This window comes from Cricetulus griseus, chromosome 3 (genome assembly GCF_003668045.3).
Source record: "Cricetulus griseus strain 17A/GY chromosome 3, alternate assembly CriGri-PICRH-1.0, whole genome shotgun sequence".
Taxonomy (NCBI): Eukaryota; Metazoa; Chordata; class Mammalia; order Rodentia; family Cricetidae; genus Cricetulus; species Cricetulus griseus.
Genome location: NC_048596.1, coordinates 125801623 through 125827366, shown reverse-complemented (window position 1 = coordinate 125827366; position 25744 = coordinate 125801623). Strand labels below are relative to the sequence as shown.

General features: G+C 40.3%; 1 protein-coding gene across 1 annotated transcript in view; it reads right to left on the bottom strand.

Moving 5' to 3' along the window:
- Window positions 1–832: 832 nt before the first annotated feature.
- LOC107978894 overlaps window positions 833–25744 on the bottom strand; it is a 54225-nt gene continuing 29313 nt past the window's right edge. The window contains exons 5-7 of the mRNA XM_035442457.1: window positions 24682–24901; window positions 19606–19699; window positions 833–2276 (exon numbers count right to left, since the gene is read on the bottom strand). Of these exons, the coding sequence (XP_035298348.1) occupies window positions 19610–19699; window positions 24682–24901 (310 nt within the window). The 3' untranslated portion in view covers window positions 833–2276; window positions 19606–19609. The remainder of the gene's footprint in view (window positions 2277–19605; window positions 19700–24681; window positions 24902–25744) is intronic.

Genomic DNA, 25744 nt, shown 5'->3' with positions numbered 1-25744 from the left:
TCAAGGAGGATGTCATTCATTCAGTGAGGGAGCCCAGGTGCCTACAATGCTTATTCAGTATCTGCACACCTCTAAGAACTAGAGTTTGTTTGTTTTGGTTTCTAAGTAAATTAATGGGCCCTGACAGTGTGTAACATTAGCAGGACACATTATGGCTTAGGTAACACTTTTATATGCATTATCTCATTTAATCTTTCGTGAGGAGAGCGGCTGACTCATCCATATAAAGATAAAGAGAAGGGAACTTCACTATGGAGCATTGTTTAGAGAGAGAAGTAAAGCGACGGCTAAGTGAGGTACTATGTAAGTACTCCAAACATATCTCCTGAACTCCTTCCAGAATGTGCTGTCTATTGCTTACATAGTATCCTTCTGAACAAGACAGTTAGTCATTTGCTTTTCTCTCTCTTTTGCTATAACTATTACACAAGGCAGCAGATCACCCAGGCCTCTGAAGAACTCTACTATTTCTTTACTTGGATCCTCTACCAATTACCCAAGGAGAACTTCATAAGTTTTGGAATTACATTTTCCTTGGAGTCTACAACTTTTTAATACCATCACTGGCTGAAAAGTAACAACAAAAGTTAACTTAAAGTTAGACTTACGCCCTGCACATCATCCTGTCCCAGGATCTCTCACTCCCCTTCCAGCCTTCAGTCTCAGCAGTTTAATCACAGTGCTGGTCCTGGGGGAGCAGATGATGTTTACGGTACGCTGTAGACATTGTCATTTTGCTTTCTGGAAGTGCATGGAAGAGAATGTTCACAGGTTCATTAAGGTTTACATAATTTCTATGCTCGATGCTGGATAACAACAATGAAGAGCAGGATTTAGGATTATGGAAATCATGTGTTTAAAATGTTTGAATGGAGCTCATTATGGGTGCAGGAACAAATTCCAATGTATGAAGGACTATTACCTCATGGTGTCAACCAGAAAGGCAGAGAGATTTGTTCTAACTCAGACTACCAACTTGAAAAAAGTACAGGACCATTCTCAGTGGAATGATGCCATGTCCATGAGGAATGCTCTCAGCATTGTGGGAATGCTTCCTCTTAAATATCAACAGCCATCAAATCTGTGATTGAGGTCACTAAAATCAGCTTGTAATGTTCAAATTGAGAACTGTTAATAGTAATGTTTGAAGCCCCATGCCATGGACTCAGTGTATGCATAAGGAGCAAACAGCACTAATTTGTTTTCCTACTCTTTATGGATACTACAGTGAGCAAAGCTGTCAACTATTTCTGCTCTTAACACACATGAAGTTCCAGTGAATCCATGAGAGAGTTCAGCCTGAGCTTAATGGAGAACTGGTCAACTCTCTTCAGAACTGAGGTGAGTGAGTAAAAGGATTCATGGTAATATGTGAGAACCTAACTCCTTGGTGTTGTATCACTTGCAATAACAGGATATAAAATTTCTTTTAAGAAGTAAAAAACTTGTACTTCAGTAATTTTCTCTCCTTGATAGTCACAACCATAATCTGTGCATGAAGGTAGCCTTGTTGCTGTGTAGAGATGACCAAGACAGTCCCAGGGCGCTCAATGAAGCAAAGTTATCAAAGACCTGTCTGATTTCCCTTTGGTGTTTGTGGGTTTTTTTAAAAACTACTTTCTGATAATCTGCTAGTTTTCCATCGCATTCCCTGGTTTTCATACAGTGACTTTTAACATTTTGACTTTGCTTAAGATGAAATATATATGTTCTAAAATAAATCTAGCTTTGACACAGTCAGTAAAAATCCAACATAATATATTAAATGATAAAAATAGGTGTCTGAAGGTATGGTATGCTTCTCAGACCCGGGAAGTGACTTGAATTAGATTCAAGAAGGCAATGTACTTTCTTGTTCTGATCTAAACCAACAAATAAAGAAAATGTCTCAGAAAGCACAGTTCTACAGACATGAGACATCTGGCCACTTAAAAAAGGAATCCGCATTCTTGGCAGTGTGTCCAAACTTGAAGGCTAAATCTTCTGAAGTTTGCACATCACCATTATGACAAAAAAGCCTCCCTGCCACCATGGATCTTTGTCATATCATGTCAACTTTATCTGTTGTTCAGGATCTCTCATTAAATGTTGAGGAGCTGAGAGCAAATGCAGTTTCGTCCCATACGGCCCTGGAACTCGATACCATTTCTTCATGATGCAGGGAAGGTACTCCATGTAATTTGCAGCTCATGATTCGAATGCTGGCAAAGGTCACTGGCTTAGTTCAAATAAACAAAACGCCTTCTCTATAACATTCTGGCACAGAGATCGGGCAGCTAGAAGACAGAGGAACAGAAAGAAAAAAACTCAGAAGCCAGTCCAGTTTAAGTTTAGGGTAGGCTTATTTTTAGTAAATACAAAAATTACTGGAAAGAAGACAAAAAATGGCTAAAATAAAACAAATAAGAATGAGTCAGAGGGTCCACATTTCACAGGAGGATTTTAAATGATTCACGTAGCCGGTCAGTCAAGCCCTCTCCAATTCTGAGTGTTGAGAATTGTCATCCTGAAAATACGGCTGTCTGGTTCTCAGGGCATTACTCTTATTGTTTCAGACTATCTGCTAAGAGTAGAGGAGAGTTCTTTTCTACTTTATGGAAATTTCCAGAATCCTTAAGCCTAGACAAGCACAACAACCAACACTGATGAGGCTTACTTTCAAAAGAAAATGTCTCAACTTATCCAATTGCTTTCTGTTTTGTCTTTTTTTTTTTTTTTTTGAGGTGGAGAGCAAAGCCAGTGTCATGCTATGTAGCCCTTGCTGGCCTCAAACTCATGGCACTTGGTCTTCATAGTACTGTGTGTGATTGTGGGCTTGTGCAAATAGGACGGGAAACTTGTTTAAGACATCTTTAATGGAGGTTTTAATTTGTTTAGGCTTTTACTATCTACTCTTTAGTCCTTCTAACTCTAACTCTGTAGTAATATGTCCATATGTCTCCAGTGACAATGTCAGAATTATGCCCCAAGACTGCTCTTGCTCCAAAACTCAGGAGTCCCAGTAATAGCGATGTCTACTAATAACAAATCCAAGCAAGGCATCCTCAGACAACCACAGAAGGATCTCAGGCCTTGTAACTGACAACCAGGGGAATGGTGGCATTAAATTATTTTTCAAGTGTGGCTTTACCAGTTTCAGAGTTCATGGACTGGGGAAAGAAGTCAGGTGTGGAAGGAAATGCTGGGCATTTTGCAGGAGGCTTTAGCAAAAGAGCACCTTGGAAAGACAACCGCTAGATTTATGGGGAAGGTCTTGCCTAATGAACTTGTGAAAGTTCCCTGAAGATAGGATAGCAGGCTCTGCCTGGAAACACACTGGATTCAGGACCCCATCAAAGAAAATCATTTTCTAGCACTCCATATCAAAGTGCAGAGTTTGCAGTGAGAAGCCAGGCTGTGATGAGTCTCAGAGAGCACAACAGAGCCAGAAAGAGATGCGGCTAGATGCCTTCTCTAGCCAGAAAGAAGCTTCCAGCAGGGAGGCTTAGAAGAGTATTTGCAGGAGCTTTTGTGTTTACATTAAGAGTCATCGACTTGGGAATGAAAATGTCGAAATGCAGATTCCAAGAGCAAGAGGGCCCCGACAGTGATTTAGAGTCCAAAACTCCGATGTTTATGTTCCTGTCACCATCCTGCAAATTGTGCTGTGAGAACAGGGTGGGTCAGAACCTTCATTGGGGGTACACAGAGGCTGCTTCTGATGGCATAGAATAGGAAGCTCTCCCAGTATGGATTTCTAATTACAGATTATCATAAATAAACTGAATGAAATATAGATTAAGGAGTTTAAAAAATTAGGAGATGTTTTCCTGACATATTAATAACATGAAAAAATAATTGAGACTTCTATATAATGGATGCTAATATATATAGTATTGATTATTAGACATATCCAGTGATAATTTGTTCACATAGCATGGAGCAAAGCAAATGAATAAACAATAGCAATAAGGACTTGCCAAAAGGGAATAAGGAAAAGAGAAAAAAAATACATACACACAAACCAAGTAAAAAAAAAATAGAAGTTTTTGGAAAGCATAATTATACTTATGATATAAATATTAATATAATGCTAATGGTTTTGCTTTGCACTATTTTTTGAAACATTTGAGATAAGTTTTTACTTCTTTTAAGTAATGGAAACTTAAAACATTCTTAGTTGTGTATAAGATACACACAATATAAGGAAACATATACACATACTCAAATGCATTGATGTGCAAAGCTACATCAATGTTATGGTTTATAAAATGTTTCACTTTCTTTGTCCCACTTGACCCTCACATAAACATCCAGAGTATTTTGCTCTCCAGCTTCTCTAGGAAGATTTCAAACACATACTGACTGCTCTGGAAAGATGTACCCCTATGAAAAATCTTAACATGCTTCTGCAATGAATTACATGCCTTCAATTCTCCCACATAAGGAATGTCTAGAGGAGAGAGGCTATTCTCATTACATCTGCAGCCCTGGCTCCCACCTACTCCACATGGACTCTAGTTTGTACAGAAATCTCAAGACAGTAGATTTGAAGACAGTGCAACATGATGATAGACAGATACCTTGGCAGTACCAATATAACAATATCTAGCCAGGCTTCTGGGAGCTCTCTTGCTATCTCACTAAATTCTAAAGCTCTGCCCATCATGTGTCTCTTTGAAGAGCCTGTAAGGTTGTTTACAGCAAGAAGTGTATACGTAAGAGTTTCTGTAAATGGCAGCTAGGAACCACTGGGGTCTTCAGTGTAATGCTTCTAATGTTGCCAGACTGAATCCTTCTCTTGTCTTAGGGTCTCCAAAGCGCCACTATTGTATATAAGTATTTTTATTGAGAAACACCAAAATAATTAAACTATGTAATTTCACATTTGCATTTTTATTTCTCTTCTTCTTTATGGGTATGAATTATGCTCCTCAGGAGATACACAAGGTTGGAGTATGTCTCAATGGACAAAGAACTTACCACACAAATGAGAACCCCCAGAATCCATTTAAAAAGCCAAGTGTAGAAGCCTGTCATCCCAGTATAGATAGAAATCCGAGGATCTCCTGAGCAAGCTGGGTAGCTAGAATAGCTGGAATCCATGATCTCTAGATTCCCTGAGAGACCCTGTCTTAATAACTAATGTGGAAAGCCATTGAGGAAGATACCCAATGTCAACTTCAGGCCTTCACACTTATCTTCAAACATGTGCACAGGCATGTTCCTACATGTTTGCCCATGTGCATGTGAATAGAATACATATACACATGCCAATATGATATACATACATAAAGAAATTCATTAAATTCAATGAACATTTACAAGGGTCTACCTACTAAATGCAAGGAGTAGCTGTGGCTAGTAGGTTAAAGGGATAACTACCGTAAGTTAGGCCACATGTTGATCATTGAACCATGGGTATGGTTTCTCCCCAGAACTGTTCTACTCTAATAAAACCTCACTTTTATTGGACCAACAACACATCCCAAAGCTATAATAAATATTCTAGAACTTCTCATAGGTAGCCTAAGCAAGAACATCGCAAAGTACCTTTTGGAACTAATAACCCTTTCTTGTCTTTGAAGTCAATCAAATAATTGTCCTGCTATTTAAATGACAGAAAGTATTACATTGTCTGTTTTTATAAACTTAGCTAATGCCTAACAAATTTAAAAGGAATGCCAGTTGATTTTTCTCTTGCTACAGTTCATTTCTTCATTTCCACAGTAAGTTGCATGGACCTAGAAGTGTATCCCAGCTATTACCCTGACATTCCGCACCTATGTTTTCTGAGAAATCAATTTAACTATATTTTCCAGTTTTGCTCCATTTCACCCCTGCTTGTATGTACTAAGCTTTAATGCACCTGAACCAAATGAAGTGTGATTTCCCTCTTGATAGGACCAGCATGTTAACACCAAAGGACTGAGAAAATTGTGGCTTTGCTTCTAAACTGAGAAAGGAAAAAAAACTGAGAAAGGAAAAAAAATAATATGGAGATACTGGCCAAACAAACACTAGAAAGAGTACTGGTTCAGCAGTACACATTTATTCACAATTGACTGCCAAAAAGTAGATTGCCACCAATAATGAAGACTACTCCCTACCAATGGAGGTGTCAACTTTGTAAAGAGGCACATTGAAGGACTATTTCTATGTGAACTCTATATTTGGATAGTTATCAATTTAGTAATCCAGGAGGCTTCACTTTAAACTTCATTTCTCATTTCTGCCCAAACAAGAAAATATCAAAATTACTGTGCAGGTTATTCAGTTCCTTTCTCCAGAGCGTTGGAAAACTTAATTTATCTATGGCCTTGTGCAGATACTTGGGAGTGACCCATCACTGTGTCCAGTCCAAGTTGTCTGAAGAGGACCCATTACCTCATTGTTTATTTTGGTAAATCATAAACATGTTGATAAACCTAAAAGAGAACAGTTTTCAATCTTCAGTCACTGTCACTTTGTTCTCTCCTCTGTTCTTGGTGTTGACATGTCTCTACTGGGCCAAATGGTAAATCAGCCAGTACTATAGACCAGATGATATGTCCCTATTTGCAGATACATTTCTAAGCCTTGTTAGTTTTCCAAGACAAAATTCCAATTATAAATACTCACACTGCTCCAAATATCATTATAGGTTAAGTCACAAAGTCTGACTTTTGTCGCCACATGATGAAAATGTTACATATAAAATATAAACAATTTAGGAAATTTTGTTATGTACACAATATATTTGGTCACAATTGCATGTCTATAAATCGTTATTCTAGACAGGGGACTGATATTAGAATTCTAAAAGCAAACATTAGAGCCATTTCATTAGCAGAGCCTAAACTATAGGAGGAAAGAAAAATGAGAGAAGAAATGGAGTTAAGAGATACTCCAAATGAAAAAACCAAAAACCAAAAAGCACTATAGACATGAGGTAACCAGTAAGCTCACAACATCTACAAAAGTAAGCACTAGTCTTGTCATTATTTTATAGAGGAGAGCCCCCAGACTCATTCAGCAAACAATACAGCTGGAACTAAAACTCAGGCATACCTGACTTGAAAGAAAATGTTCATTCTAACTTCACTGAATTCAGTTCTAACGACTGACACTTGGACAATGAAAGTTGGGGTATCAACTACTGAGAGCTGTTTGGAATTGGAGCTGAGAGCCCTCATGAATTGGGTCATATACAAGTGCAGGCTGTCCTTTAAGAAGTCACCTGATGAGGACCAGCACATAGTCAAAATCACAGCACTTAGAGGAAGATTTATGCCTAGTGATACAGATGAGGTATCTACAACTACTTAGTAGCTGAAGTGAGGAGAATTGCACAGAGTCCAATATGGATAACAACTTCTTATAAGAATGAACCATGGTTGACTGTGTTCCCAAAGAAGTGAAGAGGGTTATCAACACCATAAAAGTTTTATTTGTTTCTTCACTGTTTTAATAGCAGGGATTTAAATGCAATTTTTGCCTAGGCACTATTCCAAAATAAACTGCATATCTCAAAGATTTTGTAGAGTGCTAATGGGTGTTACTCAGCAGGGGTGGAGAAAGGGGGTTATATTTAGCCACATTTAGTGCAGTATAGTAAAAGCTAAGAAGAACAGGTTCTTCACCATTTTTACATGGGTCAAAATGAGACAGACTCAGAATGTCATAGGTCTTAAGTAGATGTGACCATGGAACCCAGATTTCTTGGAACATCTTTTGAAAGCAGAATTGCTAGGGAGCACAGAACTGGTGGAGATAGAGGATAATAGTGAAATGTTGGAGATGGCAGGGAAAGTTTATGGGTCCAAGTGAATTGAAGGTTAAATTAAGGCATCAGATAGGGAGGTTTTTGAGAATAAGAAGCAGGGCTTTGAGTAAAAAATAAATACATGAGGTTTAAAAGGACTATTACTGGCCATCAGAGTTAGACACTGAAAAAGAAAAACAGTATTATGTTGTAAATGTAGGTGTCAACCCAATAAATAACATTGAGGTCTCCTTCTTATACTAAGGGAACTAGAGGTAGAGTAGTATAGAGACTCACTGGCACTGTGGGACTGTGAAACAAACAGGAACACTTCAATGTGGTATTAAGAGAAATGGCAGTGAAGCCACCCTCAAACCAGGATGGGCAAGACTCTTGAGTGCCAGGTGAAGAAACATGTTAACAGGTCATCTCCGAAATTGAAAAACCTGGACTCCAGAGTGCTATCACATCAGTGTCTGACCACAAAGTAAGGCACATGGCAACTGGAAACAGACCAGAAAATTGGAAATTGGAGAAGGGAGGTCATGGTGAGTGGACATGGTCCAAAGAGATGCCAAGAGAGAGAAAGAGAAATGTGGCTTGACAGAAGTCTCCCGGAGAGACTGGGGAGAGAGAGGCTCAGAAGCACATCCGGTCATTTGGTTACTCATGTGTTGAGCACGGTTTATGACCATGGAATCCTAAGATATATGACCTGCTACGACAAGAGCTGTACCAGGCACTAGGGACATAAAACTCATTAAAGAAACTCAAGCCCAGAAGTTCAAATTTTAGTTTTGATCATGAGACTGAAGAGTCTAAATCCAGTGCAATAAACGATGTCCTAGAGATGTGCTCAAGCTGTTGGTCTTTAGCTCCTACTGCCTGAATCTAGTGGAAACTCCCACCATATTCCTTTCTCATGGTTAAACTTCTTAGTCTTCCTTCTTTAAACACAGCTTTCTGCTAATGCTGACATGGAATCATTTTTTTTTCCTTTTCATGATCAAGCCTGGAAATGCAGAATGATGTCTTCTTTCTACTCCATCCATAAACTGATTTTTCATTAGCAATCATATTTATAAAAATATATGTGAAACCATTGAGCTAACATTATCCCATGGAACTGATTGAATGCCCCCACACTAACAGTGGTATCATAGCCTCCAGTCTCCATACAAAACCAAAGAGTCCGAAGAGATTCAGAATTTCAAGAAAAGTCCTAAGAATGAGCAGGGGCTAAAAGAGAATCAGGTATATGGATGCCACACAGAGGTCTTATGACTCTGCCTCAGGCAATGGCAGGGATTCCATGCACTTGGATCACTTATGTGCCCAGTAACCAAACATACTTTTACATATTTGAATTATTGAGGGTGCATGCATTGCTCTAGGTGTAGACATATGTGGATGCCAGAATGTCCTAGAGTATAAAAAAGAATAGAGCCTGGAATACAAAAATTCATTGAAGATCTGTCCAGTTTCTCCGCATTTCCTTGGGCATTCCCATTGTCTTTGGGCAATAGAGAAGGCTTCATCTTCAAGCAGAGGCAACAAAGATAAGAGCTGTAGGACATAAAAGCATTCTTCATGATAAGTGAATAAAGGCTTAGGAAAAGGCAGCTGCACAGAGGGAACAGAGTGTGGGCAAAGGAAGTCTTGATTCACTCTGTATTTCGGAAGTTTATAACTCTCAACATGGTAGAGGATGTTTAGGGTTCCTGGCCTCACTTATCACATGAAACTGGCTTCTCTTCAGGTGTGATGAGTCTCTGGTGTCTCTATAACTCCTGAAACTCCAAGAAAGGAGAATGTAAAATGAAGCCTGACCTATTTCTAGGCTGCTTCGTGGAAAGGAACAGATGGACCAAGAAGGTAGAAGCCACCCTCTCCCTATTGGTGAAACACTATGAGCTCAACCCAGAAACTCTGAAGTCAAGCCACCTGTTCCCATAGAAGCAAATCTTAGTGCTGTCATCACTGCCAGGAGATACATCCTCCTATCTATCCATCCATCCAGGCAAACCTTTCACTTGAGTCCAATATAATGGGCAAAGTGGTTGTACTTTTTGATCTGCCTGCTGAGTCAGAGCACCTAAATTTGCATGCAAAGGGTTATCTGTCCTAACTAGACTTTCTGAGATTCAGATGAAACTCATAAGTGACTGGTAAAGTCCCACTATCTTTCTGCAGACTTTTAGGTTGTATATGGATTTAAGTTCATTTAAACATTAGGCACTGGGGCATCAGAACATTTAAAAGAACCCATTTACTAGGGAACTGACTGACCTTCAGTGCTGTAGCCTGATGCATAACTGGAAAAGATCACATGACCAATACACTGCCAATAAAACATTCAGTGACAGGTAAAAGGCATCTGATGTTCAGATCTTATCTCTGGGAACACCATATATTTATGTGTGTTTATTTCATTAGGCCATTACCAGGGACAGAAAAAGGGCACATTTTATGGGTTTAAAAATTCCCACAAGAGTCACAAACTGAGAAATTAGATATGGAAAAACCATGGTCTGTTAGAGTGACCTGGTTCCCTTTGGCTTCATTTTCCTGGCCCATCCCCACCCCCTTCAATGGAGTTTTATCCAATGTAGTCTGTCTCAAGTCCCCAGAGATTTCCCTCTTCCCTTGAGGTGTTGTTTCCCAGCTGGAATATTTTTCTAATATATAGTCTAAATTGTTGTCTCATGAATTCATCAAAAAAGTCATTCGATCTAAAGATGCCTTAAGCAACAATCTTTTTTTGTTTTGTTTTAAATGGGAGAACTCAAAGACTTTCGCAAAGACTCTATTTCCAAAGGGTAAAAATGCCCCCCATAAAAGGCATAATAGTTCATTAAAAAGAAGCATTGAGACATATTGCTCTTTCTTGAAGTCTACCCATGAGAAGCAATGCAGATCTCATTTAGAACATGTTATAGTGATAAAAATTCAGCATATGAGAGAGGGCTAGGTAAACTTCTAATGGGCACTAAAACCCCCAAAGGAGATCCACTCTTTAAACTTCCATGATTGGACCATCTGGTGCTCTCAAGAGCATCTTAGTTTTGTTAAGCACCAACAGCTGGAAATAAAGTACAACTGGATCTATTTACATAGGACCCCATACAGTAATACCCAGAAGACTGAGTGCCCAGAGTCTTCCTGAGCTGAGCTGAGCAGAAGAAATCTTCAATTTAAATGTAGTTTCTTTAACATTTCCCTGCTAAGTGCACATTTGATTCTGTAACACCACCAGTGGTTTTGGTATGTAGAGGGATAGGGCTTCACTACGAATTAGAATAAATGATAAAACAAATAGAAGTTTCCAACTGGGCTCTTATTTGGCTGGCCTAATCACAAGAGTTTATAAAGTAGTTCTTAGGACTCATTAGAAGCTGGCTATCACCTTTTTAGCAAGCTGATTGCTTTTTTTTTAATAGTGTGTTAATCTTATTTTACATGCATTGGTGTTTGGCCTGCTATATGTCTGTGTGAGGGTGTCTCCATGTTCTTCCTGCCTCATTATTTTACATGCATGTGATATCACCATCTTCTTACTCCATCCTAACCTTGACTAGGCCCTTTTCTTGAGCTGCATCTCACCTCCCAAGTGACATTTCTTCCCATTCCTTTAATCAAAGTACTCACCTCCTTCACATATTGTCACATCTCATAACCACCAGGAGATGAGAAAGCAAAGAGCAATGATGGCTGCTTTATTAGTTGGAGAGAAATCCTGGGTTATAAAAGACTTCTGCATCCTCCTTTCACCCATGATGTAACTCTGGTTTGGCACTTTTGGCAAGGCACTTTTCTGAGGCTTCCTCTTCAGACTAAACCTGCTAACAGATTCCTAGATTATAAATGATAGATGTGAATTTGTCTAGCAGCTATGCTCACATTCTTCAAATATAAAATACTACTACTCGTAAGAAGCTAAAATAAGCATTTGCAGTTTCCTGGCTGCTTTTAAAAAGTGTATCGACAATTATATTTGAATTATAGAGCCCGCTGGAATTCTGGGCCAGACTGAATTCCAAGGGTGATCCATGGTGGGATGTTCAAGACCAGAGACTGCAGCAGGCCAAGAAAGGCAAAGAAAGGTTTTCTGAAAGAACAAATTGAGCCAGCTACTGACAACAACTTGACCATTGAGTATTGTTTTGAGATTAGTTTTAAAAGAAAGGGGAAAGATTCCTCAGACCCCAAGTCATGTATTAATCTAGAATATGACGGATACTGTTCCCAGCCCAGGGACAGAAGTTCAAATTCTTATGCCCCAGGACATCAGCACTCAAGCAAAGCTTAGTTCCAAGACAATTGGATCCAATGGAGGAACAAGATGAATTCCATTTTTTACTACAAATTTCAATGGGGGTTACTTCAAAAGGAAAGAAAAAGCATGCTGAGGCAAGGAAAGTGAAATCAATACACCCATGGTGACGGATTCAATTGGAATAAGGAGAAAGTTCATTGGTGTATCAACAACAAATTCCCTCTCTTTAAGATGGTATTTCAAGGGAGCATCAATCTTACGGGCTACCCCTACCACTCTAGAAACCACTCACGTTGATTTATCCAGGAGAAATGATAGATTTGTCTCACCATGAGTTATCACCTGGCCCCTCTTTTGATCCATGACAAGCACAGGCAAGACAGAGGCCAAAGACAGAATTGCTAGCTTCCTAAAACAGCTCTTTCTTAGAGCTGGAAAGAAAATGTAACTGTGACAGAGTTCTAGTTGGTGTTATGGCCATTATTACATACAGGAACCACATGTTGCCTTGCTGACTGTATTTGTTACTTTTCCAGATCAATAACAGAATATGTATTTGGTTTTCAAATTTGATTTGCAATCTGAATTAAACCTAACAAGTGATTCATAAAAACAAGTATTAATTTGAATGACAAATGTTTCTAATTCTCACACTAGTGTGCTTTAATTGGTAAAGATTGATTTTATGAAGACATAAAATGACTTCATCTTCTGCACTGGCTGTCAACTTGACATAGCCTAGAATCATCTTAAGAATCCAGTTTGTCTATAAAGTTTAGTTCTGATTATCTTATTTGATGATAAGGAAGGCCCAACCCACTGTCATTGGTGCTATTTCCTGGGCAGGTTGACCCTATGATGTATAAAAATACTAGCAAAGTATGAGAGTTAGCAAGCTAAAGACGAGCCAGCATTTTTCCATAATTTCTACTTCAGGTTCCTGCTTTGAGTTCCTGCCCTGATTTATCTCAATGATGGACTGTGAGTTGAAGTGTAAGTCAAATGTACCCTCTCCTCATCAGTTTACTATAGTTTTGTATGTTAATATGGACACAAAACCAAACTAGGACACCAACCTATAAAAGCACAGACACAACCCTCCAAGAGAGAATTCCAGATCTTTCTCCAGAAGGTCAAATGTAGGGTCAGCGAGTTGACATTTCAGGTAAATATAAAAACACAACAAAAACATGAAACAAAAGAAATTCAGAGCCAGTTTTCATGGCAAATAACTGGACAATGATTGACAACCATTGGCTACTCAGAGATTAATTTTTGCCCCTTGGCAGAAGCTTCTCTTTCAGGGTTTAGTGGGTGGGTTGGTTTTGTTTTCTCCAGAAGGTATTTCTTTAAGCACAGGATTGCTTCAAAGGATGTGAAAAGTGACAGGGTCCATAATTTGTCCTAAGTACGAACAATTCTGTATAAAACTTCCTGGGAGGTGGTATAAGTTCTTCAGTTCTCAAATGATGGGGTTGCTTTTGTTTGAAACAATTTGGGAGGTAACTGGGGCGGTGTTTGGTGAAGCCCTGTAAAATAGGTCACCTACCACAAGTGTAAGGAGAGATGACAGCCAAAGGCTAGCCAGGAGCAAGGACATAGCACAATTCAGAGAGAATAGGATTTAGTGATTGTTACACAAGGAAATTGTGTCCAAAGAACCTTTCAAAGGACTTAAGAAAGGAGCTTTTGTTGCCGGGAGTGATTGGATCTGCCTGGGTTACCTTCTTTTACACATCACAGTATTCGGTGTCACACCAAGCCACCGTTTAGGGAGGTGAATGTCATGTGATACAACTTAATAAACACAGAGACACAAGGTTGGTGTTCAGTTCCCAACTCCTGCCCTACTAGCTCTATCACACATTAAACATCTCAGGGCGCCCTGTATGGGCTTGGGGGTGCCTGGGCACACTTGAACGACTTGGGTGCTGTTGTCAGAACTGCTTCCAAGCAGCTTCTGCTAGCCTTGTTCAGCAACCTCTGCTGTCCCAGTCTCACCTTTATTACTTGACTTCGCTGTTCCCTGGAGGACTTCTGAACTCAGGAAATGGGTACATTTAATTGTCTGTGGTAGATGAATTCCAAAAACACCCTTCTAACCAATGTTTTACTAAGGTCATTTTATATGTAGAGTCAAAGTTTGGTTGTGAAACTGAGTTGAGAACTTTGTACACACTAGCTCACAAGCCTATATTAAGATGGGTCTCATATAATTGTGTCCCCAGTTTGAAAATGATGAAGGAGGTGTTTTAACCCTTTCATTACAGAAGAACTATTAACTGCATATGCTAGTAACAGCAGTTATTATTTTTGTAAACTTGTATTCCTTTGCAGTTGCTGGGCTATACAGTATTGCTTGCTATAGCTTATTTATGTCAGAACATTTAGCCTACAATGTGGACTAATTCTTTATACTTAATATGTAAAAGAAGCCAGCTAATCACCTGACCTACATCTCCTGGATACAGAGCTGTAGAACCTGTCCAAAGCTGGAAGCTTTTTCTGAGAGATGGCCAACTTAATCTCACCGTGAAAAAGTAAGGGAAGGACTTTGAGAGGCCAAGAGTTGTTATCCAAAATGCCCACAGAATAACCCTTTGCCATAGAATGCTTTTATTTCAAGAAAATGAGCCACACTGGTGGTTCTCAGTGGGAAGTAGTTTTGCCCACAGAGGGATGTGCCACTATCTGAAAATATTTTCTACTATCATAAACTGGGACTAGGGAGGGTTTGGGATGACAATAAGAACTCACGATGGACATCATAACTCGCTACAAGGAAGAATATCTAGTGTCAAGAGTTGTGAGGTGATCTGTATACCCCAGTGGTTGCTTTGTCTAGAAACACAGGTAAATAGCCTTGGAGGATGACTCCTCTTGCAAAATGCTTGTCATGCAATCATGAGCACCTGAGTTTGAACCCCAGTGCCTAAATCAGAAAGCCTAGCATAGCAGTACTTGCCTGTAGTCCTGGTGCTGGGAAACTAGAGACAGGTGGATTTCTGAAGTTTGCTAGCCAGCCAGTCTAACCAAATCACCAAGCTTGCATGAAAGATCCTCTCAAATAGATAAGGTGGAAGCAATAGAGAAGGACACCTGATAACAGCATGTAGTCTCCATATGCCTGAATACACATGAACATATACATGCCTGACCACACACAGGAACACATACACACCTGACCACATGTGAACAAATACACTCACACATATTAAAGAACACAAAGTAAAGTAAAATCAAGAAACACAAAACTTGAAAATCAAGGACTAGAAAGTGAGAAATTTAGAAGAGTACAGTGATCATTCCTTTAGAGTGTTTATTAAATGCTGGAGAACTATCTATCTGTCTGGAATCCAGGACCTTTGGTTTTAAGTTGTTTTACATTTTACACTATATTTTGCATTTTACACTATCTGTCCATAGTAGTTCAACAAGAGCACTCACTATTGCTGTGTTATGTAGTCAGCATTCCAGAAGACTGCCATAGGAGCCTCTTCCAGAGCTGGAGAAGTCTGCTGTTCTAATTTCCCAAGAACACATGTTTGGGCTTTTCCCAAAGATCCCCGCTTTTCTAAAAGTTTACTTATTAAAAAAAAAAAACATACTATTGTCTTACAACAAGTTGGAAATCAGGTGTATGGAGGCACAGAAAGCTGTGTTTTCACCGTAAGCTCTTCTTAGAATTTCTGTCTTTGTCTCTGTCTTGGTTAGTCTGTCTCTGTCTCTCTCTCTCTGTCTCTGTCTCTCTCTCTCTCTCTCTCTCTCTCTCTCTCTCTCTCTGTCTCTCTCTCTCGTGTGTGTGTGTGTGTGTGTGTGTGTGTGTGTGTGTGTGTGTGTGTGTGTAAACCAGAAGTTTAAGTCTGGTATCTTCCCTGGTCACTCTCCAACTTGTTCATTGAGAATCTCTCTCATAGGCTCAGCTACATTGGCTGGCCAGCAAGCCCCCAGAATCTGTCTATCCCTGGCTTCCATCTCTAGCATTACTGTCACGAACTGCCATCCTTGGCTTTTTATGTGGGGGTCTTAGAGTCTGAATGTTTGTCCTTCTGCACAGCAAAACTTTAGCCTCTGAACCATCTCCCCAGCCCCTGGGAGTCCTTCTCTCTTCTGATTAGTCTTTTTCTTACTAAGATTGGAAGCTCAAAAAAATGAGATGAAGAAAGGGCTTAGTCCCGAAGCCTTCTAAATATTTGGATGCTTTCTTAAGAAGGCTAAAAAGGACACAAATTAAAGACAGTTATGGATCTTATTCAAACTGCTCATATTTTACTCCATTCCAGTAAGCCTCTTTCTCTCTCTCAAAAGAAAAAAAAGTTCAGAGAAGGAATGAAAGATATTTTATTTTCTCTCATTGATGCTGGCAATACTTCACTCCTACATGTCTGGGTTGTTTTCATCTTGCCAATTACTTTGCTATTTGTGAATGTGGCTACATGGCTTACATCAAGAGCAGTGATAACTCATGCTAATTATTCAGTTTGTGTATTAGTGTTTGACAAGAGGAAGAACTTTTTCTTCTTTGATTCTGGTTATAAAATGAGGAAACACCAAGAGAGTGGAAAGTGTGTGCTTGGGAAAAGAGGACGTTTGCAGACTGCAGAGTTTGTCCCTTTAAACCATCAGGAGCACATTGCTTATTGAGCGCTCACTTTCACTGATGTCTGCTGGACACTAATCTGGGTCAGCCTGGGTGTAACCTGTCCCTCTTACTTGGTCTGTGTCTCTCACTCTTTGGGGTATCAGCAGCAGTGTGCTTCCACTAGGATGGGAGTTCCCTTCTGCCTTGATGCCCGTGTTCTTCCATTCTATTCATGATGAAACTCTACCCAATTGGAAATTCTGGTGGTCATTCAGCATCCCCACAGAAGTGTGTAATGTAAATTAAAAGTGGGGAAAACATGCAAGACATTCTGGAAGTTCAGTGTGATGAAATGAAATGGAATGACACACAATATACTGATTGGTAATGGAAGGACGGGGGCTGAATGAAACAGTGAGTTTGGCTTAGGAGGAAGGAGTGAAAAGCCAAGCTGCTTGTATTTTGTTCCATATATGAGAACCTTTGAAGTGGGTCTGGAGCAACAAGTAACTATCTTCTCTTTATTTTATGCCTCAGAAGGTATTTCTTGCCACACAGATGCCTGGGATAGCATCAAGTCCCAAAGCTAGCTCCGGAGTTGGTTTCAGTCCTGCCTCTGCCTCCTGAGGGCAGGGCTTGCTATTGTATGCCACTCTGCCTGGCCCACATTAATTAGGTCCACATTCTTAATGGGATCATTTTCACGCCCGTTTCTCTGAATTCCTTTGATGAATCAGTTAAAGATAACTCTTGGAATTTTAAAATTAAAAAAATTGCCGGTGATGATTTTTAGCTATTTTGACTGTTTTCTCTTCAAATCTGCTCAACACAGCAGTTGACACATTCGGTATATCTAAGGTCATTTGAGAATCATGATTTCTTCCTTTATGGTTTAGTCAGAAGTCAATTTAAAAATTATCAGAATGTAGAGCATCAGAAAGGTGGAAGGAAAATGTTCCTAAGTGAGTTTCTGATTAATATTCTTAGAGGGGACATTAACTGCTGCCCGGAGAAGGTATCAACTGGTCTCTGAAGGTCATCTCCAGGCTGGTTTTCCACACAGTTTAATGACGCCTGTGAGGAAGAAACGAGGCAACAGAAAGCAGGTAAGTTCCAAAAACCGTCTGTGTTACTCCAAAGAGTGAGTTTGATTACTACATTGCTGTTTTAAGAGCTGAGTGCGCGCCCGAAGAGGCTACAAAGTAACTTTGGCATCCATTACATCCTGTTTTAGAGACTCTTGGCACATCCTAGGCGCTGCCTAATAGAAAGAGACTGATCCAGAGACGAGGGTCCCTATGAACAGCTTCACTAAGGACTCTGAAGTCTAGAAAGGAGCCCCGAGGCTCCTATGCTTTCCTGGTGCCAGAGCTGCCGAGCCAGGCTCTCCACCTCCAGCATCAAGGGCTATTGCAAAAGCAATGTTCTAAAGTGCCACAATGGAGGATTAGGATAAGGAGACCAAAGAACTGACCTCTACTAAAAATAAAACTTGGCTCCCCTTGGGAATTCCTTAGTGGATTGTGCAACAGTGTGCAGAATGCTTCAGGGACCAGCATATTTTTTAGATGCTCCTCCCTACCCCCAACTCCTCTTCATGAACAGCCTTGGTGTACTCTGCCATCCACACTGAAGACCACAGCTGTTTTGTTTGGACAGGCTGGTCTCAAAGTTTGAGCTTACACACAAAAGGCTTATCACCGACACCAGCCTTTCTCTGACAGCTGTTTTCTTTCCCAGCCCCAGGGCTTTGGTTAAAGGAAGAAGAAGAAGAAGAAAAAAAAAAAAAAAAAAAAAAAGATTTGCTGAAAAGAAACCAAGTTATCAGTAAACTCCAGTACATGCCCGCCTTCAAGACCTGAGGGAGACTCTCCCACAGCCCTATGCCACACCAAACAACTAGTTTGATAGATATATTCATTTTGCCCTTAAAAGCTGATGGGGTAGCAGAGCCAAATTTGCTTCCTATAATAAAGCGAGGAATTTCAGAAAATTACAAGGGCTGCCTTGCACAGAAAGCCTGCCAGTGATCCTGAGTTTTTGCTACACGTATCCCAGTAGCATAAGGCTGGCTGGAGGGAATCAGCGCCAGGTATGTGCGCGCTGCATCTAGGAGAACTGATAAAATCGGATCCTGTCAGCTGTGTAAATTGAGAGGAAGAGGCGCCTTCAGCGACTTCCTTCGGGAAGGTTCGTTTTTGTGCTGGTGAACTGCTCCCCCTGGTGGATCCGCAGCCTCCACGTTCACGGAACCATTCTACAGGGACCAAACGTGCAGGTATAGGTAAACCCTTTGGAGAAAAGAAAAGTTAACTTGGGGCACTCTGCCTTCGTCAATTCCTCCTGCGCATCACTGAGACTTTATCTTCCCACCTTGCCACCTGCCCTGTCTGTTCTTATTACCAGTGTCGTGATGATTTGACAAGCATGGAAAACTATCTTTAAGCTCTCTATTTTGTTTTATTTCCCTTTAGAAGTAAATCTGGACATTTATTTACAAGGGGAAAATTACCCCCACCGTGGGTGACATTTTATTGTGACACAACTTGTTTTCCTTACTTCCTATCCACTTTTGAGTCATCCTCTGAGGCAGACATCGTGACTGTGGATAATTAATGCCTAGACTCCTTAGTGTGTCTCTGTGTGTGTGTGTGGGGGGAGGGGTGGTTTATGAATTCCCACAGACCAACTTTCTATCATTATTGTACATGTCATTGCTGATGAAAATAAATAATTGATGTTGCTCTTTTCATGAAGGACATTTGCTGTGTGCCCTGCCATCCAAGGACAGAGAGGATGATGATTGGGCAGGGATCATCGTCTATGTCAAGTCTCTCACTTTGGAATACTCTGCAAAGTCAAATTGCAGCCTCTGGTCGAACACTTTATAATCTAAATAAGGAGATATTTTAAATATTTATTTAACAAGACATATTTTAAATAACCAACATATGTAAATAGAGCGCTCTTAGCCTGTACATTATTGCTGGGTCGATTCTCATGTTCTGATATATAATTAATTACCGGTTTATTCCTCTGTAAACTGAAGCAGGGGATAATTCCAAGATGCCAGGTCACTGATGCCAGCAAAATTGTAATACCTTCCTGTCAGCAGGATCTGCAGAAGAAATATCGAGACTGTAAAACCTGAGGCACTCCTTATTCAACCTGTCTGGAATACTGCTTCTGATCCTCTTTTTGTTGCTTTCTCCTGATGCCTGGACTTTCTCTCAGTGCCACCTAGGTGAGCTTGGAATGAATAAGTTGAAGGAGAACTACCACGTGGGCTCTAGGGATTGAATTCAGTTCATGAGGTTCAGTAAGCTCTTTTATCCATTGAGCCAGCACTCACGCCTAATTTCTGATGCATTATTATTTGAGTTCATGGTATCATAGTATGTTCATAAAGCCAAAACTCTAAATCAAAGGTTAAACTTAAACTCTGTGCATTAGCTTACCGGCTCCACTTTAACCAGTATATTAGTGGACGTTAACACTAATGTGGCTAAACTACAGACTTAGTGTGGAAAAAAAATTGAAATAAATTGTTCATGCCATGAGGACATAACAACCCACTGAGTGACAAAATTCCACTGTCAGTATTTGTCACTCTTTTCAACATTCAGCATTTAATCTGTAGTGGATCTTTTTGCTATGCTGTAAACATAGACAATTTAAAACTTTGGGAACACAAATTATAGAATAAACAAAGATGTTTGATAGTATGGTTAGAATGAACATCTTGGGTACTGTGGTAGTTTGAATTATTTGGCCCCCATAAGCTCATAGGGAATGGCACTATTAGGAGGTGTGGCCTTGTTGGAAGAGACTGGATGACACATGCCTATAATCCAGATCTTGAGGCTGGAGGAAACACCTTTAATCTGGGCCAGACCTTCTGGAGGAAGTGTGACACTCTGGAGGAGGGGTTTGAGGTTTCATACACTCAGGATACTGTCCAGTGAGTCGGTCAACTTCCTGTTACCTCTGAGTCCAGATATAGCACCACATCTGCCTGAATGTCACATGCTCCCTGGCATTGATCATAAATGGACTGGACCTCTAAAACCGTAAGCTAGCCACCCTCAATTAAATGTCTTCCTTTATAAGAGTTGCTATGGTCATGGGGTCTCTTCACAGTAATAAAAGCCCAAACTAAAACAGGTACACAACCTATCTCTTTATTGATATTATTTCAGTGGTTAAAGTAAGTATCTTTCTTATGGTTAAGAGAATGGGGTTTGTGAAGTAAGGATTACCACAGCTTCCCATGTGAATGCTGTGCAGTTATCAAAAGAGGGAAATTAAAGGGTAAAAATGGCTGCTAGGGTTCTCTCTTCAGTGAGACCTTGTGAAGCGATGGCTGTGATTAGGATTTCAATGCTAACCAAGGAGGCCTCAAAAAATTACATTTGGGGATTTGAAGTGGAAATCTCTAGTTGCCATAACTGAGATGTTAGGTGTTTTTTTTAATGATATATTGATTAAGTTGACATATACAAATCAGTAAGGAAAATTCACTTTCTGTTGAAATTAAATGGTAACAAAGCTAGTGACAGTGCCACAAGCCTGTAATTGTAGAACTCACAGAGGACCAGGACCCCCAGGCAACATGCAGTCCTTACAGAAGGAGACACCTCTTCCCCAGAATAAGAATAAACTGTGACAAAAGACGCTTGAAATGCTGAAATATTATTGTGATTTATAGCTCTGATTTTGTCAGTGTTCTTATTAACAGCCCTGTGGAGGGTGGAATAGAATGCTTTTTTTTTTTTCCTGTTTCTTTTTCCGTGTACAGACACCATGCTGGGAATTTGTATGAAACACACAAAAGGTTTGAAATGTGAAGAAGAGAAATCAGACTGAGGACAGTAAGGAGGACTCTGAGTTTTCCTTTTCCTTCATTTTCCTGTAAGAGCTAGATCTCCAAGTCAAGGGCCCCAGAGTCTCTTGTGATAGCCTCTCCTCACTTCTTGACCTTCCCATCCTCTCTACTACAAGTGTCAAAGAACTAGGAAACCGAGGAAGAAAGAAAACATTTAATCAATAACTGCTATACCAAGCCAAATCCATGAAACTAACCAGAGGATGCTCCAGTTTATGTGGGGAGCAGGAATATTCATTTCTACAGCACATAAAAGAGCCCCACCCTTGGGCCTGTGGAAGGTTGCACATGCTGTGCCATGAGACACATCTGTCCCTCCTACATGGGGGAGAGTTGTTGGAGATTCACCCCAGATTAATAGCAACAAACAGTATCTTCTCTTCCTTTTCTCCACTCTGTCAACAGAAGTGACTGAGGGACCTGAGCTTCTGTCCCTAACTTATATTCCTCCACCCACTAGAGTGGTCTCAAAGGAAAATAGGTAAAGAAGGTTTAAAGAACTCCTTAGCTTCTCAATGTGCAATTTCAATTAATCATTTCTAGAACAAGAATAAAATCAACTCAAAACAACAGATATAGTACTTAATCTATGACATAAATGCTAGAATTATCTGACAAAAATTTTAAAGCAGCTATCATATAAATGATTCAATAAACAATGTAAGTACTCATGAAATTAATATATATGAAAGAGAGTGTAAGGAAGGAAGGAATTCAGGAAAGAAGTAAGGAAGGAAATAGGAAATGAGAAATTTTGGTCTTAACAAAAATAATAGATACAATGAGAAGCCAGTTGGAAAATGTTTGAGCTGAAAAATGCAAAGAGTCAGCATCAAAACACAGTGCTTGGAATCTATATCAGAGTGGAAGAGACACAGGAATATTGGTGAGCTGGAAGTCACAAGAACTGCTCATCTGTAGAAAGTACAGATACTTTTTTCAGAAAGCAGTCTGAAAAAAAAAATAGACAGAACTTCAAGGTCCTCTGAATATAAAAAAGACCTGATATTTGCATTATCAAAGTCCCACTGGGAAATAAGGGTAAGGGCTTGAAAATGGTCCCTAATAAATGATGGGTGAATTTTTCTAAATTTGGCAAAATATATAGATCACTTGATTGCATAGAGTGGCTTTTAACAGAATAAATTCAAAAAAATCCATATCAAAACATATCACTGATATTTTTTTAAGAACTAAAGACCAAATACACACATACCAATAACAACAGCCAAAGATGGGTTGTGTCCACCTGCATGAAGAATTCTAGAGTTAGGAAAATGATAGAGGCTAACTTTACAATGTTCCATGTTCCATGGATCCATTTATTTAACAGTATTGAGACAATAACATTATGAAGATTGCTATGCACAAGGATTGAAGAGGAAGGAATTGCGGCCATCAGAGGGCAGTGGGAAGGGCCCTGTGGGTATATTACAGAAAAAAATATTACTTCTAGTGCCTCTATAGATGTCAATAATGGATATACTATGCATTTTGCAAGACGTAGCACTGGGAGAAACCAAGTAAAGGACTAGGTAACAGTCCTACAACTACATATCTATAATGACGTCAAAATTACAATTTAATTTAGTACCTAATAAATCTAAAGGTTCTACCACTCTGAAATTATAATCAAGTAAACTTGACTATCTTTTGGATCCTAGGCAATATTGGGCAAATGTTCAGTGTTTTGAGCCTACTTTCTTGGCAGTTGAGTGGGCATGACAAGATCTACATTGCTGAGTTCAAAAATGAAATGATGTTTATAAATGAGCATATCTCCTTCAGGGCTACGAGAGAAACTATCAAGAACTAACCAGGTAAACACTGTTTGCCTGGCTCCAACCTAAACTAAGTAGATTGTTTTTTTTTGTTTGTTTGTTTGTTATTTGGTCATAATTTATGTGAAATGTTTCCTATAACCATGGTTCCTATGCCTGAATGGTAGCACATGTGATATTCAAATGAAAAACCACTATGGGGTTTCCAAGTTCAAAGTCAATAGTGACTAATTAGAATCTGTGTCCATCAGTGTCTACCACCACTTCTAGCCTTTCTGATGGGCAGCTCTTCCTCTGTGTTACCTACCTTTCAGTAAAGAAACATTCTATTCCTCTGGTTTCCTGTTTCCTTCTAGTATCTCCATGATATTGTACCTCTAAACTCAAGAAAGCAAAAGAATGTTCCTCTGACATAGCGAAGGACACATTATTATTTATATATCATATGTTTATTTACATGTAACTTATTTATAGCATGTAAATATATCTCAATAATTCTACCATTTTATAGCTGAAGAAACGTTAATAAATAATATATTGAGAAAATAAAATTCTATTAGTTTAGAATAATTAGAAAATAGTGTCTCAATCCTTCTAGTGCCACCGGACGCTGTGTAGGAAAAGGCCACAGTAGTGGAACAGGAACTCATGGTCTGAGCGCTGCACAACCCTCCAGCAGCCGCATCAGATTCCTGCCATCAGTCACTCTGTCCTGGGGGAGGTTCCCGCGGCACACGTAATTTAGGATGGGGAGCAGGTCCACGAGGCTGGTGGGCTCCTCGATGACCAGTCCTACCTCCAGCACGGTGGGCCACCGGAAGATACCAGGTGCGCGCACTCCGCCCTCCCAGCTGCCACTGCCGCTGCCTCCCCGGTAGACCCCATTCCAGTCACCAGCGCGGGCCCCATCCTCCTGGGCCTCCAGGCTGCCACCATTGTCTGATGTGAAATAAACCAGGGTCTGATTGGTCAGGCGCTCCTGGTCCAGGGCCGCAAGCACCTTCCCCGCCATCCAGTCCAGCTCCTCTACATTGTCCCCATATGGCCTGAACTTGCTGTGACCCACGAAATGCCCTTGTGTAGTCAGTGGCGTGTGCACGTGCAGGAAGGACAGGAACAACAGCAGAAATGGGTCACACTTATGCCTGGCGATGAAGGCCAGCGCCTCCCTCAGATGGTGCTCACTGATGGTGGGATGCTCCCTACAAGGTGTTCTATGACTACAGGGTGTTCCTCAAACTCCTCACTGACCACAGGATGTTCCCTATGTGTGCTTATGATGGTGAGATGCTCCTCACACAGTGCTCACTGATGGCCTGATGCTCCTCCCATGGTGCTCCCTGAGAATTCGTGCACCCCACACTATGCTCACTGACAACCAGGTGATCCCCACACAGTGCTTTCCAGGAGAAATTGTCCTCACACAGTACTCACTGAGAGAATTGTGCTCCACAGAGGGTGCTCACTGACTGCAGGGGTGCTCGACAGGCGGCAGTGTTCTCTGAATGTTGCATCAGTGATGTCCAGGCTCCTCACACAGTTCTCACTGATAGCTGCAGTGCTCTGTAGAGTGCTCATTGACTCTTGCACTGACCTCCTGGATCTTCCTCTCACGGTGCTCAATAACAACAGGTTGCTCTTCACATGATCCTCCCTGAAAGTAGGTTGCTCCTCACTTAGTACTCCCTGACAGCTGGAGAGCTCCTGCCCCGGTGCTACCTGTCCATCATTCATCCCTCAAAATGTGTGGGTTACTACTCTGCAGGTCCTCTGTTTCCCTGAAAACAAGAGATCCCAGGGATTGAGGAATCTGCATCACTATAATAAATTAGCATAAATGGTAAAAAGAATAATTAGAAAATATTTTGTTAGTAAAAAGAATATTTTATTTTTTCCTGTTTTCTGCCAAGTAGAGCCATTTCTATTAAATGCATTTGTTTGTTTACTTATTCATTTGCCTAGTCATATATTCATCTCATCACTTATTCAACAATAGCCCCACTGTTACTAACACCAATGGTGTACACTAGTCCCCAGGCATAGGAAGAGGAATAAAATCTTATCATTCAGAGAGACAAACATCATAATGGGACCATGGTTCATGCACAATAATAATGGGACCATGGTCCTTGATTCAAGACAGGAGAGTATAACAGGAAGACAGAAAGGGAATCACTTAAAGGCGGACCCATCAGGGTACCTGTAAGAGGATGTCAACAGCAGGAGCCGGCAAGGCTATGAATGAGCAAACTGCTATGATGGGATGTCCAAAGAACTGTTCTAACCAAACAATATCCATTCCTCAATCAATGCAGTCTAGTCTAGTCTAAATTTCTGGTGATCCAAGGTGGTTCCCAGGTGGTAGACATTCTCTCAGTGTCACTTGCTTCAGTTAAATCCAATGGCACCTCTGTAGACCTGGTTTACCAATGGAAACAGCACTCTTTCACCTTGTCTCACTTGTCACCCTTTCTTCTTGGTCCCCTTTACAATCTGT